This window comes from Artibeus jamaicensis, unplaced genomic scaffold (genome assembly GCF_021234435.1).
Source record: "Artibeus jamaicensis isolate MK-2021 breed Jamaican fruit bat unplaced genomic scaffold, CSHL_Jam_final scaffold_584, whole genome shotgun sequence".
NCBI lineage: Eukaryota > Metazoa > Chordata > Mammalia > Chiroptera > Phyllostomidae > Artibeus > Artibeus jamaicensis.
This window is the reverse complement of record NW_026522048.1, coordinates 5,304,124-5,325,464: the sequence shown is the minus strand read 5'-3', so window position 1 is coordinate 5,325,464 and position 21,341 is coordinate 5,304,124. Positions and strand designations below refer to the sequence as shown.

The following is a 21,341-nucleotide window of genomic DNA, read 5'->3' as shown; positions in this document are numbered from 1 at the left end:
GAAAAATGGGAGTTTGAAAAATACACGCATGGATGACAAAAGTAATGGGACTTGGGGACATGAATATGACAATTTGATGTGAGGAGCCTGAGGAGATTCTGAGGGTTCCAATTTGGATTACTGATGTCAAGGTAACAGCTTTAGAGAGAAGTTCATGAACTGTTAACTCCCTCAAAACCCAGGCAAAATGAGGAGAAAGCAGCAGTCATGGTGATTCACATATTTGACAATGGAGCACGGATTGCCTAGGAAAACTATAACCTTTTTTTTTCTTCTCTGGCTTGTATATTCTAGTTCTAACCATCTGGAAAAATTCCTCTGGCATTATGCATAAAGACTCATTACTCACTTAGCATGGAAAAAGCATAGACACTTCAAGCCTCATTTAACTCGTATGCACAGGGAGTGATGAATATGAAGCCTGGGCTCTAATTATGAGTTTGAGATAGTGGGGTAAAGCATAAAGGTAGTGACCACCCATGATTCCAACTAATGATGGCATCGCATGCAACCAGGCAGAGACAGAGACCTATGGAGCCAGTGGCAGCTGAACCTCCACTGTGACCTAGGCCTAAACACAGAAGCTGTCTGTGTGGAATGACACATCCCTGCACCAGGGCTTCAAGTAGTGAACTCATATGCTCCAACTCCACTCTTTATAGAAAATTGCTTATTTAGTTGTTTGAAATATAAACAAATATACATATAAAAAGTTTGAAAAAATTTAAGATCTAAATAAGCAGACAATTTTGTCTTTTTGTAGTTATTTGGGAATTCTCCATTCTCAGTCATTGTAACATATATGTTGTAATATAATAGTGATGTAATCTTTTTCCTCTGGTATTTTTATCAATTGTCTCTCTAACATATTGATTGCTAAAACAATCTTTTAAAAATTGTAACACTAGGATAAAGGTCAGATATGGTCTGTTCCCAACTGTTTCATAACCATCTTGTAGTTCCTTACACATCAATTTCAGTCACCAATTACCTTCTCTCTAGCTCACTTCACTTTAAAATCTTACTTTAAGTGAAATAAAATTAGAGGAGAATGGCCAACAATCTCTTGCTACTTTTGGAACTGGCACTTGACTCTGTCATACTTAATGTTATCTGCTATAAAATGTCTCATAAAATATTGTGTATTAGGGTCCTTAGGATATAATTGCAGCAATGGAATTTCCAGGTCCATTTTTAGTTTTCTGAGGAAATTCCGTATTGTTTTCCACAGTGGCTGCACCAGTCTGCATTCCCACCAACAGTACACTAGGGTTCCCTTTTCTCCATATCCTCTCCAACACTTGTTTGTTGATTTATGATGGCCATTTTGACCTGTACGGAGTGGTCTGTCACTGTGGTTTTAATTTGCATCTCTCTGAGGACTAGTAATGTTCCCTTTTCTCCACATTCTCTAACACTTGTTTGTTGATTTGTTTATGATGGCCATTCTCACTGGTGTGAAGTGGTATCTCACTGTGGCTTTAATTTGCATTTGTCTTATGGCTAGTGATGCTGAGTGTCTTTTCTTATGTCTCTGGGCCCTCGCGTGTCCTCCTTGGAGAAGTATCTGTTCAGGTATTTTGCCCATTTAAAATAGCCAAAAGTTGGAAACAACCTAAGTATCCATCAGTAAATGAATGGATCAAAAAACTATGGTACATTTACACAATGGAATTCTATGCAGCAGAAAGAAAGAAGGAGCTCCTATCCTTTGCAAGAGCATGGATGGAACTGGAAAGCATTATGCTGAGTGAAATAAGCCAGGTGGTGAAAGACAAATGCCGTATGATCTCACCTTTGAGATCGTCTGGTATGATCTCATATGGTATGATCATATGGTATGATATTCAGGGACTGAACCTGTAACCCAGATATGTGCCTTGACCTGGCATAGAACTGGGACCTTTTGCTTTTCAGGACAACGCCCAACCAACTGAGCCACACCAGTCTGAGCAGGTTTTGTAAAACTTTTGATTGTTGCCTCAAATTAAGTATAAAAACACAGTCATCCTCCAAGGAAAAATGCATGCATTTTTTGGTAAAACTTGTATTAAATACCTTATTTCAGAACTTATTTATGTACTCTTTTTTCCCACACACACATTTTTAATTTTAATTCTGGGTTGTAGTAAAATATATTAAGTAAATTTTTATGATGTACTGCAAATTGTATATATCTCCAGCTGAAATGGCAATGGGATGAATAGATAGATATTCTATAAATAACCCCACGACACTGAAAATAAACACTACAGCATAACTTACTTTTAAACCTGGTGAGCATCTAAATGCTTTAACTTAAATAGAATAATCTATGCTTCTTTTACTATCATCAGCATATTAAAAATAATACATTCAAGAAAGTAGCCTGGATGGTGTAGCTCAGTGGATGAGCACAGGCCTGCGAACCACACGATCGTGGTTCAATTCCCAGTCAGGGCACATGCCTGGGTTGCAAGCCAGTTCCCAGCAGGGGCCAGTTCCCAGCTGGGGATGCACCAGAAGCAACCATACACTGATATTTCTCTCCTTCTCTCCTTACCTTCCCTTCTAAAGATAAATAAATAAAATTTTAAAAAAAGAAAGTATTGTGGTAAAAACAGTTGCCATGATAATAAAAACTTACTGTATTCCGGATGCAGTGCTAGGTATTTTTCATGCTACATTGCTTATCCTTAAAGTATTTCAAAAAGTCAAATATTATTATCTTAGTTTTTCAGTTGGGGAAACTCAAGAAGAGAGCGGTTAAAAAATTTGACTAAATTCTTAGAGGTAACACAGGCTGCAATTCAAATTTGAACTAAATCCATCTGGCTTCTTTAATGAGAACTGTCTTGGCTATTTTGTAGAAGAAATCACATTTAATTTGATCCAAGAAAACACAACACTTTTGGATAGCTAATCATTCTTAATATGCAAACATGTTATGGCACATTTGAGGAAAAGAACATAACGTCAAAACATGCGCAGTACCCATATCACCACACTAGTCCCCATAGCAGCCTGATTTCTTCTATCATTTTCACCTCAGATTAAGCACTATCTAAAAAGGGGACAATAAACCTCCTGTCCTTGAGTAGAAGTCTTTGGAGTTGCCTTTTAATAAGCTTCTCTTTCCAGATTGCCTTTGGCTTTGGCCCCTAGAACTGTTTATGTCTTCTCTGGTCTCCTTGAGAATGCTTGCTTTTCACACACACCCTTTCAGGTTTGCTTAGTAAAGGCTTCAGTTGCTCCCCAGCTCTGCTAGAATCAGTAAACCACACGCAGATGCCATTGCCTTAAAAACATTTGGGTAGCTATTTAAAAGCACAAAAGTTGGGGCCACACTCCAGACTTCCTCAATCAAATTTTCCAGGGTAAAGTTCAAGAATCTGGATTTTTAACAAATACTCTTTGTTATTCTGTCATGGAGACAGGTTTGGTAATTACCACAGAAAGACTCAAGGCTCAGGGTGGCCTGAAAGTAAAATCACCAACCCAGGGCATTCTCTTCTTTAGTCTGTGCTACTTCGTAATTACCATTCCCAGGAAGCAGTACCGTGCCCCCATCCCTGTTGAAGCTGTTCCTTCTCTCAGTAGGTGGCATTTGTGCATTCTGTAATCATTTGGAAGTTGACCTCAGAAAATGGTGTGGTCGATGGATGCTGAAAAAACAATAGTTATCCTTCCCGTCCATCTTTGAGACTTCTTCCCCCTCAAAAAATTAAGTTTTTTTTGTTGTTGTTTTGGTTTCCTTTTGGTCAATGATTTCTATTTGAAAAGCAGAAAAGCATTAACAGTCATCATGTGAAACACTTGCCCCTTGCTAGAGGAGCATGACTCATGAGAATTTCACATACCTAAAATATAGTGCTAAGAAACATTTTAAAATCTTAGTTTCAGTTTGGATAAGGTATAAAGCTCTCTACTCTCTTGTTTGGGAATGATAAATGCTGCTTAGAGTAAAAAAAAACACTTTAAAATAGGGTTTGGAAAGGTAAAACCTTATATTGAACATGTTTCTGTATGAATGCAGTATATTTGTGCTGGGTGACAGATAATCATTATATATATTTTTCCAAGATACTTAAATAATAATAATAAAATAATTATTTACAGGAAGGGAAAAAGGCGGTGTTTATTTTAATATAGTATATAAGCATATTTTACCTTAAGAATAGAAGCTTCACTTTTTTTCATTATTTACATTTAGACAACTATGCTTATATTCTAGCACACCTGCAAGCCCTTTAGTTCCTTATCTAAGTTTATTAATGTTTTTGGCAAAAACTAAGTGCAAGTCTCTGTTAGATATGAGGGAGATATAAAAATAACAAAGACAGGTTACTTTCATCCCCACCTCTATTTCTAGCGTAGTTTTTCTGTTCTGGAAACACAAGGATATTTTTTTCCTGGCCATATATTGTTTAACTAATATAACCATGACTCATTTTTCTACCAAGGTCCATACTAATAACCCTACAGCCCTGCCTAACTAATTTAGAAAGAAATAAGAGGTAAATTTTCAGAGAGGCAGAGTTTTGAGTTTTACTTGCTCTTTCAAGAGTTGTTGGACTACTTTAATTTAATTTTGTATAAACCAGAGATAAAAAGAATAGAGTCAAGAACAATAAGCAGATATCTATATTTATTGTGCATGTACCAAATCCATTGAATGCATTACCTTATATAATCTAACCAAGTTGAAAAAACCTTAAGGAATATCACATTTGATTTTTTAATTTTTCTTTTTTAAAAAATTATTTTCTAACTAGAAACCTGGCATCCTTGGACTCAAGTTCTTTGCCTACAACATTCAGGCTCAGTTCCCAGTTAGCTGATCTTGTCAGTCATTCTTGTCACCACACATCACTCTCCAGGTGTTTGATATTCATGAAAGGCTTGGAAGAGCCTCAGCAAGAAAATAAGACGGGTCAGAGGGATAGCATATACGGGATTATATTTAATGTGTTCAAGTTATGTTTTTTTATTTTGGAATATATATGATGAAAAGAAATACACTATGCCCCAAATTATTACTTTAATATAAAAACTCTTAAGAAAAGTATGCATTTTCATTTTATGTGCATTTGTTTTATAGTATGCCCCAACTTTCTTAAATCTTAAACATGGTTAATTTATGTACATTTCTTTCACTTTCCTCTTTTAAACTAGATTGTACAGCTGTGTGATCTTATAAGCATCAGAATTATTTTACAAATTAGTCACATAACTAATACCTCAGAACTTACCTAATACTTCCTCAATTACTGGGCTTTCAATTTGCTGTTATAGGTAAAACTATGATAAATTCCTAAATGATTTACAGTCCTGGAATATTTTCTTGTCTTTTATTATAGGAATACTGACTAAAAGCTATGAATAATTGAGGTTGTTGGTAGAAGTACTTTTCAATGTGCTATATCAGTCTCCATAAGTAAATCGAGATGAGTCTCAGGGAAGGTCATTTCTTTCACTCTATTTTCAAAATGGGAGTCTAGTATCCTGAATGGGGGGGAGAAGGCTAGTAAGTGGTATCAGCACAAATTCTAATAACATCGAGAAGCATGACTAAATGCCTGAGACCCTGATACAAAAGTGTCATTATGGATATAATCAGTAACAGTGACAAATAGTTTTTTCATCTTCCTCGCCATTTTTTGCTTTTTTATCTGGCCATTATCTGGAACCTTGTAGCCTTATAATATTCTAACCTGACCAATGACCAAATATTAATGGACATTCTGCTTTATTTATTTTATGGTCATGATTATTGCAAATATTACTAGTCATACTTCATGGAATATGTCTTACAGTATTAGAAATGTCAGATTTCTTTACATTCCAACTTTCTTTTATTTAATATTTTCGGTCACAGAGTGTTTCCAGGAGTAAAATACATGGCCAAATCAATGGAATGGTATAGAAAGTTCAGAAATAGATCCCAAATCTATACTAGAGTTTAAGTTGCATTAAAAGGTGACATTTAAAATCAGTGGCATAAAGTTATATGAATAAGTAATGTGGGGTAACCAGTAGCTGTCAAAAACATAATGTCAAACTACTTTTAAACACTGTAACAGAATAAATTGTAAGTAGTTCAGATGTTTAAAAGTACAACATAAAAAATTCAGTATAAAGAAGGCATGAGGGAACTTTATTTTTAAAAATAGTTATGCAGTAAATAGGCCTTTTTAAGAACGACTAAAAAAAAACAACTCAGGGCCCTGGCTGGTGTAGCTCAGTGGGTTGAGCGCAGGTCTGTAAACCAGAGGATTGTGGTTCAATTCCCAGTCAGGGCACATGCCTGGGTTGCAGGCCAGTTCCCAGCAGGGAACGCACTAGAGGCAACCATACATTGATGTTTCTCTTCCTCTCTCCTTCCCCTCTAAAGATAAATAAGTAAAATCTTTAAAAAACGCACAAGTTTTCTTAATTTTTATTTATTGATTTTTAGAGAGATTGTTGTTCCATTTATTTATGCATTTATTAGTTAATTCTTGTATGTGTCTTTACCCAAAATTGAACTCATAATCTTGTTATATTATAGGGAAGATGCTATAACCAACTGAGCTACTTGGCCAGGGCAACTTATAAGTTATTAATGAAAAAGATACATAAATTCAAATTAAAATATTAAAACTAAATATTTTGCATTAAAATAAACTAAAAATAAACTAAACACTGTGGGAAGGAGGACTACATTTCCAACTCAAGTCATAAGGGGGGAATTTCATAAGAATAATTAGAAATGTTTCTAAACTTTAAAAAATCCATTTGACACAACATTTCTACATGTAGTAATCTAGTCTCACAGAAATTCATTGATAGGACAACATAGTTCATTTAGTAGATGATTGAAAAGCACATAATGTGCCTCAGGAGAGGACTGGTGAAATAAGTTGATAATCTTGCAAAACATTTCCTGATGCCATCAAATAGAATGAGAAAGTTCTATATTGATAATATAAGGAGATTACATATATACCTGTATCTGTGTAGACTATCTTCAGAACAACTCATAAATAACACCAGATATTTCTAAGAAGGATATCTGTGTAGTTAGGACATGGGGTAGAAGGGAGACTTATTTTTCATGGTATGTATTTTTTGAGTAATTTGAACTACAGTAATAATCACAATAATTTAAACATCATTACTTGGAAATAAATAAACTCAATGATATTATATATAAACATATAAGATGTGGGAAAAGCCATAGTAGTCTTCTGTAAAAATATGTCTGACATTCCACTTAAGAAAAATATTTGAATTTATTTTTTATTATCAAAGTAATTATTCAAGTTTTCACTTTCTGATGTGAAACTATTAATTATGGAACTTAAAAACTGTGATTCACAATTCTAACACTATTGAAAACACAAAATGAATTCTGGATTAACAAAACTATCTTCTCTTCCCTCATTATTGAGATACCCTGGCTAAGAAAATAGTGTTAACTTCTTTCAAAGTGTTGTCACTGAATATTACAATCTTTTTTAGATAATCTTTCAATAGTTATAATGATTTACAGAATGAGCAAATAAGTTTCCTTATTTTTCAAATGATTTAGTTATTAAAGACAGTCAAAACCAAAGACCTATTTTGAGAAGTAAGTGCGGAGGCAAATGAATAATAGCAGGAAAATTTTTTACACTAAAATGTATTTTACTTTAGAAAGCAAGACACCAGGTCATAAAATCAGCCACCCAGCACAGTAGTCCCCTTATCCACGATTTCTCTTTCTGTAGTTTCAGCTACCCATAGTTAATTGTACTCCTAAAATATGAAATAAAAATTCCAGACATGAACATTTATGAATTTTAAGTCGTGCACAGTTCTGAGTAGTGTGATGAAATCTCTCACCGTCCTGCCCTGTCCCGCCCAGGACGTGAGTCATGCTTTTGTCCAGGGCACCCATGCTGCACTCGCCACCCTCGAGTTCGTCGCTTAGCAGCTGCCTTGATTATCAGATTGACTGTCTCGGTATCACAGTGCGTATGTGCCCTCATTTTACGTAGTAATTGCCAAGCCATTCATCAAACTTTTATTATAGTATATAATTACAATTTTTCTCTTATTACCAGTTATTAATCTCCTACTGTGGCCTAATCTATAAATTAAACTTTATCGTACACACGTATGTTTATGAAAAATAGCATGTGTATGTATATACATATAGGGTTCGGTATTATTATTTGCTATATATTTATATTGTAATAAAATATCTGATCTTAAATTGTGTGTTAACTGACCAATTATATAATTCCAACTGATAGAAAATTTTATTTTTACTATACCCAAGTAACACACCCAGAAAAAGCAAGCAATGCCACACAAAAAGGTAAAACTATTTCTTTCTTTATTCTGAATTAGTTACACTTGAAAAATTATATATATTTTATATTTATCATGTCAGGTTTATTAAACAAATCAGCTAGTATGAAAGGAAATAGCCTAATATTTAAAAAATCTATAGCTGCATTAGAAAGTATTCCTTTTGTCATTAGAAAATATATATTTTAAATAAAACAAAAATCCTACTTTGAAAATTATAAAAGGTAGCCACAGCAATATATTTTGTCATGTATAGTAAATGTTTAAATAAATATAAAAATAAATTTTAATGAATTACAATAGCTTCTACATTTTCATGAGGGGCCATTATTTTTTAATGAAAAAGAGAAAGTAGGTATTTCATTTTGGATATTTTAAAGTGATTTTGTTTGTCTACCATTTAAAATTCAACTCCATGAAATATAATTTTTCCTACATGCATAAAATGCAGAGAAAAGTACTATAATTTAACTATTAAGGGGCTTTAAAAAAAGACCCCTATTTGCATTGTTTTAAACCACTAACTGCTAATTTAAAGTAAAATAAAATAATAGATACCACATTAAAGATTTTTTATAATATGAAGATTTAGTGCCTCCCCCCAAAACTTTACAAGTAGAATGACTGCTAATGTTTTAAGTCTGCTAAAATGCATATTTATATATAACATAAGTGAGCATCATTTACAAGGATTAAAAACCATTTTCTTAAAGTCACAATTTAGCAATTGTGAAATCTTCTAAAATTTAGCAATTCATTCAGTTTAAAAACTGGGAAAGGGCAAAAGGTTGATTGGAGGGACTAGGGTTAACAAGATAAAAGACAAAGTAATAAGATAATCAATGCATTGGGGGAAGACAGTTAAATAAGTATGTAAATAAATGTTAAGCCACAATATAAATGCTCCTCTAGAAAAGTACACCTAAAATATTTGTGTACTCAGAAATAAAATGTTTGAATTGCTTGAACACAACAACATTTCATAGAAGGGATATGTTATAGGCTGAGAGTGGGTGGAATTGCACTGTGTGGCAGATGGAGGAAAAGAGACGTTCTAAGTGGAATGGCAGACAAGGCACAGCTGGTGAAAAGCTAACTCTTGTTATAGGAAGGAAGACTAGTAAGGTTGGTTTGCTACTTCTAGCTGAATATAGGAACTGCACAGTTAACCTGTAGGGTTACTCAAGAATTTATAAACACTTTATTTTAAAGCTTCTATAAAGTATTAAAATATTGAAGTTTATATGAAGTTCCATATTCATGATTCAAATTCTCAGTTAATTTAATACACACTAGTTCAGTGTCCAGAGATGAAGGCATGGTATTTTATTATTTTTATTTCTGTTAATATACTACTCTAAATTGGAGACTCACCATAGTAACTGATGACTTAATATTCTCATGAATCAAAAGCACAAATATATTTGTATAACTGAAGCAGAAATGGATATTCTAGACTGAATTTAAAACTCAAGTGTACTGCATTCAGACAAGAATTTTTGACATTATTTACTGTAAAAATATGGAAAATTTGGTTTTCAGAATGCATCACTGGGCTTAACTGTGTAAAAGCAAAAGTTAATTCAAAGTTTCTAAAATATAATTCTCTGGTTTTATTTCTGTATCAGACCTTTTTTTTAATTCAGAGAACTAAGCAAATTATATAGCAAATAAGTATTTTTAAAAAGTATTTTCTTACTAAAGAGTAATCCAAAAAGATTACTTTTAGTTCAGGAAAACAAATTTACAGTTTGTCATTGATGATGATCTAAACTCAATCCCCAAAAGTAACAATAAATATACCATATTGCTGAATGATTTAATAGAATTTTAGGCAGATAAACTATCCTGTTTTAGATGACTATTCGATCTCTTCAAAAATTAAAACTTATGTTGGCATTATTATATACTCTTTATCACTGTACTGGTTCTGGAATGAATTTTTCTTACAAATAAAGCATTCAGCAATATCCTTGTGCAAGAAATAATAACATAGATGCTCCTTGAAAGTGGAATTTTAAATATTTTCCCAAATATTGGTGAAAAGTCTGGGTGATGGAGCAGTGAAAAAATAAATTAAGAAAGTGAAATAAAAGATGGACTACACAGTAAGTATAAGACTAAAATGGAACAAATGAAAAATTCTGGGAATCTTACCCAATATTCACATATTTGTTACTCATACATAAGTAAAATAATATTTCTACTTACATGTGCACTGACTTCTAAGGGAAGTGTTGGCTAAAGAAATAAATAGACTGTGGTGGCATTCACTTAGCAGTACAATAAAATTATTTCACTGTTATTATACATGTGTTCATTGACCACAAGCAAGGACATGAGAGAAAAGAGAAAAGGGGAGAAAGACAGGAACTTCCTAACTAAAACCTAGGCAAATCCAAGCAATCTGGCATTATAATGATTGTTAGTCAAGGCATGATGTAAATAATCCAATTTGTTGTATATTTACTAGAATGCTTGGGGGTAGAGGATTGAACTCGTGCTTTTTTGTTGTTGTTGTTTGCACCTTAGACAAAGCACAACAAAGACAATCTGAATTATAGTGTAGCAGAATAAAGTTTTTCCTTGTGAACTCCCCTCTGCATTGTCAGATAAAATGGCTTACAGAGTCTTTTTTTACTCACGCAAAGGACCCTGAGTTGCACCCCTTCAACTTTTGTAGGGAGTAAACAAACAGGACTATGACCAGGTGATTTTCTCTGTAACCCACCCGGTACCTTATTCAGACAATGAAGCCGCACAGACCACTGGCTTGATCTGAAGACTGGCGATGTTAGCTGGAGAAAGCACATACATATAACTCCAGGATCTTTTGAAAAATTGCTGTTGCATGCAGGACTTGGCCCTTCCTCATCAATACCCCATTCTGATCCCCTGCTGGTCTTTGTACATATCCCACCAGCAGCCCTGCCCCGCTGCTGTGATCTATGTCTGGGAAGGTAGAGAAGTGCAGGAAGTGACAGAGATAATGGACTTTCTAAGTAGCGAAGAGACAAACCAAAATTTCATTTAATATAGTTATAATAGAGTAGCTGTCATATACTTTACAGATTTAAAAATTTCAATAATACAGCATTGAAAAAATATATTACAGCACATTTTATCTATTCATGTGTGTAGCTTGAATATATTGCCTAATATTAAGAATTAAAGTTTATATAAATAATTTCTTTTAAATTATGGGAGATTATAACCCTCACCAAATTATTTCTCTCATATACTTGCAAGCTATTTGTGCTACATTCCTAATAAACAGTTCATCCTTTGTATTTAGAATAATTAAGTATCACCTTGGATATCTTAAATCAAAAACAAACTTACACTTTCTCTAGTGTTTATTAACTATGGAATATTTTAGCAGGATTTATATTTTTCAGAATGTAATATTTAAAATAAAGTTTCCTATTAAACAAGCACGAACACAGTAAAGTGGGTCAGAAAGAAGCCAATCAAGTTAAGTTGACAATAGCAACACGTCCCCCACGGTCGTTTCTGAGTCCTGACTGTGGTTGGAACTGATGCCAGTGTCCGAGTCCGTGTCATTTGTATATATGTTAAATACTCTTTGAGTGAAGGGAGGACCCTGCCCACTGCTTTTGGGGACCTCAAACTCCTTCCCTCTGTTCTCCTTTAGCTGGCAACCTTCGTTGTTGCTGATATGAAGTGAACTGAACTCCTTGGCCAGGAGCTCATACTCTTTTGCTTTCATTTGAAGCAATGAGTCACTGTATTTAATCTCTTTCTGGATGCCACTCAAGTGAGAGTGGATTTTTAAACCAGCTTTCATGCTTTTCTCCAAATCACACTTAACAGTTTCTAAATTTAGGCTTTCAAGTTCACTTGCAGCCGCCCCTTCTGCATCTTCATGTATCCCACTGCAGACACTTTTTACCTCTTTTTCTATTTCAGTGGAGAGTTTGTCAATGAGCATTCTGTAATATGTTAGTCGTTCCTCCAGCTGTAGGATTCTACTACTTTTACTCAGGTCCTCCAGGATCTGGTTTTCATCATACTCCAAGTCTAGTTTTTGCTCAATTTCACTAAAACTGGGCATTAAATAAGCGTCTTGGACATAATTTTCTCCATCATTTTCTACCCGATCGAGGTGGAACTTCGCCTCACACTTCTCAATTTCCAGATCCAGCTCTTTCATTCTCTTGACTTGCTGATGAATAGTATGGTCCTGGGAAATAATCAGATGAACTAAGGTCTCCATCGTATCTCGATCATGGGAAACTGTGTCCTGCTTAATTTTAGCCAGTTTCCGAAAAGTTTTTCTGACTATTCTTTTTTGCTTATCTGGTGGTAACGTCTTCATGTAATTCACTGGACTGAGTTCCCATGGCTTTTCTGTGTTTTGCACTAATTTGGTTTCAGCTGTCCGCCACAAGGGAACTGGTAGAAAAGCATCCGCTTTAACCAAAACAAATTGCATATTGGGCTGCTCATCGCCCCATGCTTTCCAAAGCTTCAGGATCCTAGTCAGTGGAGGAAGAACTCGTTCCGAGCCTCTCCACTTTTCTATGATACAGTAATCACTGGGCTTCCCCAGAAGAAATCGTTTCTCTCCATATGTAGTCTCATGCTCCTCAAGCAAAGCCTGTATGACATCCGCTGAGGTAGTACGTTTAGTTAAACCACAGACGATCTTCTCTTCTTGGCAAACCCAAACCACAATTTCCTTCTCCTCTGAATCCATGTCTTTAGTTGGAGATCTGAAAAAAAAACAAATCATGTTACATTCCTGTCATCACCTGTGTAAACTCAGAAAGGTGGTTTAACTTTAATACCCTTAAACAGAGACGCATTTTGAGGTTGAGACTACATATAATTAGAAGTTTTGTTGCAAGAAACAAATGTAAAACCATGGCAAATGTCTTAATTTTCTTCTATTTTGCTACTGGGCTCTGGAAAGAGTAAATTCTCACCAAAGGCAACTGAGACTATTTTAAGTCATCTTTAGAAGTCAACCACAATGTCAGTAAGCTAAAACTGCTAGAGTTAAGACAATTATCAAAGTGAGGATAAACCAGTGGAGATAGAAGGAGGGTATTTTTGCTGGAGCCTTAGGACCAGAGAATGATTACAAACACACAGGATTATGAACACTGATGAAATGATATTGGAGTCATAGAGTTGAAAATAGTCTACTTTTGAAACCTGTCATTCTTTCACTCAACAAATGTTTATTGCATGTCAACATGTGCCAGACATGTCTGACAAGCTAAAGATACAACAATAAAAAAAGAACATGAGGACACAAACACAAATGTCTAATTAATATAATGTCAATAGTAGTAAATGCTAGAAAAATATTAAACTGGATAAAGGAACACTGAATGACTTGGAAAAAAGTATATTTTATTTAGAATGATTAAGAGAGACTTCTCTAAGAAGGTGACATTTGAATAGGGACATTAGTAATGAGGAGGCAATCTGAGGCCGAAAGGAAGAATTCCAAAAAGAGTGAACAGACTACAAGGGTCGTGAAGTATGTCCAAGGCACAGAAAGAGCATGAATGTAGCTGGAGGCTGAGGCCAGTGAAGTCGAGGGTTGTTGCTGGTGGGAGAGAGAGGTCAAGTGGCAGGTGATGACGTCCAATCGAGGCACAGCTTTGCAGGCCGTGATTAGTGTCTGGATTTAGTTTTAGTTTTAATGAGAAGTGATGGGAGAGTTTCAGCAGAGGAAGGGTATAATCTAATTTATGTTTTAAGTGTGTCTGGATTCTGTTTATGGAATGGACTGTAAAAAGAGCAGAAAGTAAAGGCAGGAAGGCTTAGTTGAAAGCCTACTGGAGAGGTCTAAGAAAAAGATGAGAATTGCCTGGACTAGGGTTTTACGAGTAGATGTACTAGGAAGTGGTTAGAGTTGGGAACACATATATCAAGTAGTGACTTGATAGTAAATTTCTTTATAATATAGAGGAATGCAGAAAAAAACAGTTTTTTTAAAAATATTTTATTCATTTATTTTTAGAGAGAGGGGAAGAAAAGGAAAAAGAGAGGGAGAGAAACATCAATGTGTGGTTGCCTCTCATGTGTCCCCTACTGGGGACCTGGCCCGCAACCCAGGCATGTGCCCTGACTGGGAATTGAACCACCGACCATTTGCTTCACAGGTCCTCACTCAATCCACTGAGCTACACCAGCCAGGGTGAAAAAAAAAGTTTTGGGAAGTAAAGAAGACACAGGTGGTAAAAGAAGCAAGACATTTCCATAATTTTTAGGCTATATCTTTTCAAAAATATTTACAATCATATTTGCATCATAACTGTAAATAAAATTGACTTTGTTTTTCATAACATCTCTTTAAAATAATGCTAAAGAAATAATTGATATGGAATAATTATAATCCATATGTTTTATGGAGACATAAGATTTTGGAGTAGTAACTAGATTTGTGAAAGTTAGTGTCATTTATCACTTTATTCATGTAGTACCCTCAAAGTGTATGCTGAAAAAATTTTCCCTGGCTTCTAGAAACATTAAATACTTAGAATTTAGCTTATAGTATTTATGTTTCAGTAGCAATAGTGACTAACCCTATACTATTATCTTTATTTTAAATTACTGATTATTATGCTTCAGTTATTGAATCTCCTGAGATTATAAAGTTACTACTAACAAAGAAAGAATAAATCAGTGACACTAAATAACATAAAAAAATTAGATCTAGTATTTTTAAAATTATTTATTTATTTATTTTTAGAGAGAAGGGAAGGGAAGAAGAAAAAGAGGGAGAGAAATATCAATGTGTGGTTGCCTCTTGCTTGCCCCCTATTGGGGACCTGGCCTGCAACCCAGGCATAGGAATCAAACCAGCAACCCGTTGATTCATAGGATGGCACTCAATTCACTGAGCTATACCAGCCAGGGTTAGATCTAGTTTTTAAAGAGTACCTGATAACATTTAAATATTCAACCACACTAGTAAACTTTTTAAAAATGATTACTCAAAAAGTCATTCTCAGTTGTGATTGTTCTCTAATAAAATATTTTACATATAATGACTCAGCACTGAATAATGTGATACCTGATAATATTTGGCACATAATTTAATAATTCTAAGAAACAAAACAGTAGGTTAGAATTTAAGATAAATTATTGTCATATTTCAATTAGTAGGAAAATAATACACATTTACACTCTAAACAAAAACAAATATTCTCCAAGTAACTAACACTAACTACTGTCTCTCTTGTGACTAAACAGGACAAATTACCTCAAAATTAATCCTTACCTTGATACATGTTTTAATGCACAATATATACAAGTTTAACACAACCTTATTTTTATATTGTGTAGTTAGTTTACTTACTAAGTTGGATAATTTGAAAAAAATTAACACATACTCAGTACACATACAGTATGTTAACTTATAACTAATTTTCACATGAATTTTTAATAAATAATGGTAAAATTAACAAAATAGATGTCATAATTATCAATCATGAGATAATAGCATTTTCTGTGATGTTAAAACTAGACATCTTTATTTATTTTATAGTATTTTTTAGTTTTCAAAGTAAAACTAAAAGAAATTGTATTAAAAATAAGCAGCAATAAAGATTATAATCAACAATTATAAACACTTACTGTGTACCAGAACCTGTTCAAAGCTCTTGTATGTATTAAGTCATTGAATCCTCACAAGTCTGTGAGGTAGGTAATGACATTATTTTATAAACAAAGAAACTGAACCAGCCCTGGCTGGTGTTGCTCAGAGGACTGAGCACAGGCCTTTGAAGCAAAGGGTCCCTGGTTCGATTCCCAGTCAGGGCACATGCCTGGGTTGCAGGCCGGGTCCCCAGTAGGGGACACATGAGAGGCAACCACAGATTGATGTTTCTCTCCCACCCTTTCTCCTTCCATTTCCCTCTCTCTAAAAATAAATAAATAAAACATTTTTTTAAAAAGAAACTGAAGCACAGGGCATTTTAGTGAGTCTCCTATGGCCACAGAGTTAGTGGTGTAGTGAGGATTCAAACCCAAACAAGAGATTTAGACTCCAGGGTACAGTTCTAGCCATTACACTATGAAAAACATTTCTTTAAAATTTCATGATTTTGACATGTAGATTAAGTTGGAAGAATATCATAAAACAAACACTGTTTTAGGGAGAACTTTATCACATAAATTAGTCTTTGACAGCAATGGAACCATAGTGCCCCATTAGAGCACTCAACTGGTCAAGGAAGGGCATTTCTCAATGGCCAGCCTTGGACAAAAGTGTGTGGAAAGGTGCTATCTTCTGTGACTTTTTCTTATTAATCTTATTCCCACTATGATGTAGTAAAAGGGATTTCTGACTGGCCTGAGTGCCTCCTCTTGCTGACAAAGCTCTGTATATAAAAGCTTTTATTATTGTCTCCTTAGAGTGGCACCTATGTCCTGTTCCACTTTCTGGCTGGGAAATGTCAGTTCTGGGTCTGTAGCTAAGGATGATACATGACCTGTACACTCTTCAACTCTACATTCTTTAGTATAGTAGAATAATGATAAACATGTATGTGACAACTCTTCGGTACTTTCATGATACCTACTCAAGCTGGAATTCCGGTGCTGGAAGGCTAGAGATCTTGTATCTTATGACGTTCTCTGGATATCTGCTCATTTTCAGCTCATGTGGCCAATGTAACACTAATGGCCATTATTCACAGTCAAGGTAATGTTTTTATTTCCGTATAACAAATGAGAGAGTTAGTGCCTTTATTAATAACCTCACAATCTGTTTCCAAACCCTTTTTCTTTAAAAATCTTCCCTAAATGTCCTTGTATTTTCTTGGATCAGTTACTTCTAAATATTTCGTAGAATTTTTACAAATATCATTCAAACCAGGTAATTTTCATAGTTGATGCCACCTGACTGATCATGTTTAATAGTAATGACTGCCCTGGCTGGTGTAGCTCAGTGCATTGAGCTCAGTCTGTGAATCAAAGGGTCACCAGTTCGATTCCCAGTTGGGGCACATGCCTGGGTTGCAGGCCAGGTCCCCAGTGCTGGCCACGTGAGAGGCAACCACACTGATGTTTCTCTCCCTCTCTTTCTCTCTCCCTTTCCCTCTCTCTAAAAATAAATAAATAAAACCTTTAAAAAGTAATGACTGCTCATTACTGAATTTAGTCAATAAATCTTTCATGCCCAGTATAAGCATCATCATTTTTAAATTCTGCTTTGTAGCAGGATTAGGAATTTGAAAACTATATTTTATTGTATTGCTCTGACTGAGTTTCCATTGATTTGACGAGTATTGGCTGAGTGCTTCCTGTGTGTCTGGCACTGTCGCGGACATGTGGATGGTATAAAGACACGTACAATTTATGAGAGTGTCCCTCTCATAAATTGCAATATATATTGCATGTCTAAGAGTATTGTTTTTGATTTGCTTTGCTTTTGTGTATACTTATTGGGAAAAGTGATAAAATTTTACTGGGTAAAATTTTAAACTTTTAAATTTCCCAGACTACATACTATAATCATATAGAAACTGAAAAATCATATTTCAGTAATTCACTTGTATTTTTATTTTTATTCCAGTGTGTTAGTTCCATTTATAGTCATCACTGTCAATCTGATTAATGTTATTAAAGTTTTTTCTTTTTCTTTTTAGCTCCACATATTCTGCCTTTGCTCACTAAATGTTACTTAACAGTGTAATTATTTTCTTGTACGTCTACTAAAAGAGTTTGTTATATTTATTATTTTCAGTTCAACAAAGTTACTTTTTATTTTAGTTTTTTTTTTGGTTTACAGCATCCTTTGATTTTAAGAACTCATGTGTGTGATAGTTATTAGTATCATTTCCATTTTACAGATAAGGGGACTGAGACAAAGAGGGGTAAGTAACATGCCCAAAGTCATAAAGCTAGAAAGTAGGAATGTTCCTTCCAACTCTGGGATTAGAGTTATTTAGTTTTACTTCTAAGACAAATACCTAAAAGTAAGTTACCATAGCCATTATGACTATCCACTTAACAAACAGTTCCTAACTTATCTTCTTTTATTTCAAAAGTGATTTTAAAATTGTTTAAAACTCAATGAATTTCCCCCTATATAATTAATGTCCCACCTAGTTTAATCAATTAACTCCTGGTTTGAATGCTTTTAAGTAAAGTATAAATTTGCCTTCTTCAACTTTCATTTTGGGCAGGCAATATAAAGGCAAGTATTGAGGGAGTCCCACACATCTGACTCCATAGTATTAAGGGAGTGGAGACTCCCTGGATGGCAGCAGATGGTAAGGGTAATGTGGATGGTGGTGGTAGGAGCTGTTCTCTCTGGATACTCTGGGAAAGGGTATCTGACAAGTGGACTTTACGATGGGATGTAGGAATACCACAGGTATTTTCAGGTATATATTAATTACCATTTAGCTGGCTATAAAATGGGAATTTCTTGGACTGTAGGATTTACAAATTGTGTGTTACATTACAAGTACAAAAAAAGTATATTAACAAGAATCAAGTGACTACTGTACTCACATTTAACTCACAATTTAAATTTGGAATCACATTAATTTAATAAATGTTCATTAATACAATTCTCAAGTAGATCTGTAAGCCAGAATTTAGTTAGATTATGGCTTCAAAGTATGGTACTAGCATTCCTAATATCTTATTATCCATAAAATTTCTTGAATGAATTATGTAGACAGGGATATTTGAATCTGTTATCTACATTACAAACATATAATAATAAGGTTATTTTCTTTAAGTTATCAACTTCAGAGAGGCACAAAATTTAAAATGCTTTAGCCCTGGCTAGCATAGCTCAGTGGATTGAGCAGGGGCTGCAAACCAAAGGATTGCAGGTTCCATTCCCAGTCAGGACACGTGCCTGGGTTGTGAGCCAGGTCCCCAGTGGAAGGCCATGCAAGAAGCAACCACACATTGATGTTTTTCTCCCTCTCTTTCTCCCTCCCTTCCCATCTCTAAAAATAAATACAATCTTTTAAAAAAACCACTTTAAAATGCTTTATATAAGTCAGGTATCTCAAATTTTGCTTCTGGTTAAAACAAAATAAGACAATGAAATAGGTGTTAAAAATTGAAGAAATTATTACTGTGCTTTGACTTGATTTGAACTAGTTTGTCTATTTCAAGAATGGTTCATAAGAAAATTTTTTTAAATGCTCTTAATAGGTAAAATATGACTCCTGCCAATGCCTACATGTTTTAGACAGTCATTTGTTACTATGTTTGAGTGACTGGGAACTGTATTAAAATAAGTTTGAAACAGTATTTAACAGATTTTACTATACACTCTAAGCCTATATTATACCACATCTATAATAGTGCAGTATATATGGATGACATTTCTCATGAACATACTATTTAAAATTACATATTTAATATTTCATTAAATTTGATTATATTGATTATATCCTAAGATTCTCATGAAAATATGAGAATGAGGATCTCAGTTCTTGCTTAACTCACTTCTGTTTAACTTATTTTTAAAAGTTTATAATCAGAAACTATTTAAATATTATTTATATATAAGGAAGAGAATTTAAAAAAATCATTCATAATGCTAAGTATCCATTTTACTAAATACTTTAATTTTTCCCTTTAAAACATTAATATGATTTGTGAAGATTTGCAAAAGTATAGTGAGCAAAACTGGACTGACATTTTCAATTTATTATATTATCTTAACTATCACTAATGTTCATTTTTAGTTGTGATAAATCATTTTTTTCCTAATCCTCTATATTCTTCACTGTAATAATGCAATGGACATATATCTGACTCACATTTCTCACAAGGTTTCTGCAAATATCAAATATGAGAATAAGTAAAAGTGCTTTGAAAATTATAAAAGTCAACCTGGTCCCTGAATGTGTAGCTCAGTTACAGTACTGTCCCAAAATGCCCAGGTTGCGGGTTGGATGTCTAGTCAGGGTACACACAAGAAGCAATTAATGAGTGATTCAATGAGTGGAATCACAAATCGATGTTCTGTCTGTCTGTCTCTCTCTCTAAAATAAATAAATAAGCAACCTAGCTAAACATGGGTTATTAACACTTTTGATAACATTACTGTTATTATTTAATGCAGAGCAGGGTGTAGTGTTTTTTACTATTGTTATTCAGTAACTTTATTGAACTTTCTGTAGTAGTTAACAATATTGCTTTACAAATACTTTCCAACCTATCCCACAATATTTTTTCACCTGTTTCACAATATTTTTGCAGGTATACTTCCAATATTGACATAACTGTTGAGCTAATAAGACATATTTTAAAAACATCATTGATGTAATAATCTCTGAATCACAGAGGAGCTGAGAATGTTTTTAATCTTACTCTGATTTATAATTTTGATATTATTAAGATTGTGCTAATGAGGCATATTACACCAAAAGGTATATATATAGATATATATATATATGATTATTCTTCTAATTATTTCATTATTCAGTTCTGCCTGTATGTAATATACTCATCAAAAATTAAGAAAATTTACATGCTGAAAAAAACACTGTAACAACATATGTTACCCTCACTTACAGTACTTTTCCATATTCAGTTTGAGCTAAGAGTGAAAACCAGACTTGAGATTTTTGCATTAACTCTATTGTCAGCCAGAAACTTAAAAATGTTTCCCCATTGATAAATAATTTAATGCCTCTAAAACAATTACATAGAATTAAGATGATTTGGCTTATAAATACATATGCAACATTCATAAAAATATTTCTTCAACAAACTTCCACTGAGTAACCATTATGCACGAAGCATCAGGGAATAAGTCAGCTATTTATATTTTAAATTTTAAGGTAAAATACTGACTATGGTATTTCAATGGCAAATTTAAAATCCCATAAAATGTAAAGGATTTTGTGTAATGACAGAGGTAGACGGACAATATTTGGCCATGTTTATTCAGTTGTCAAGAGGAAAAGGAATTGAATTTCAGACACAGGAGAATATAATGAAGGGCATAATTTCTTCATATATATACATAGAGAGTAGACATTAAAGTTTAATTGAAATTTGAT

The 21,341-nt window shown here is 33.9% G+C and overlaps 1 protein-coding gene across 2 annotated transcripts in view; it reads right to left on the bottom strand.

Annotated features, from left to right (window-relative positions):
• Positions 1-10,078: 10,078 nt before the first annotated feature.
• Positions 10,079-21,341, bottom strand: part of RASSF9 (Ras association domain family member 9) — a 34,748-nt gene continuing 23,485 nt past the window's right edge. For both annotated transcript variants that reach the window (XM_037142997.2, XM_037142998.2), the window contains exon 2: positions 10,079-13,052. In XM_037142997.2, coding sequence (XP_036998892.2) covers positions 11,792-13,052 — 1,261 coding nt within the window. In that variant the 3' untranslated portion in view covers positions 10,079-11,791. The remainder of the gene's footprint in view (positions 13,053-21,341) is intronic.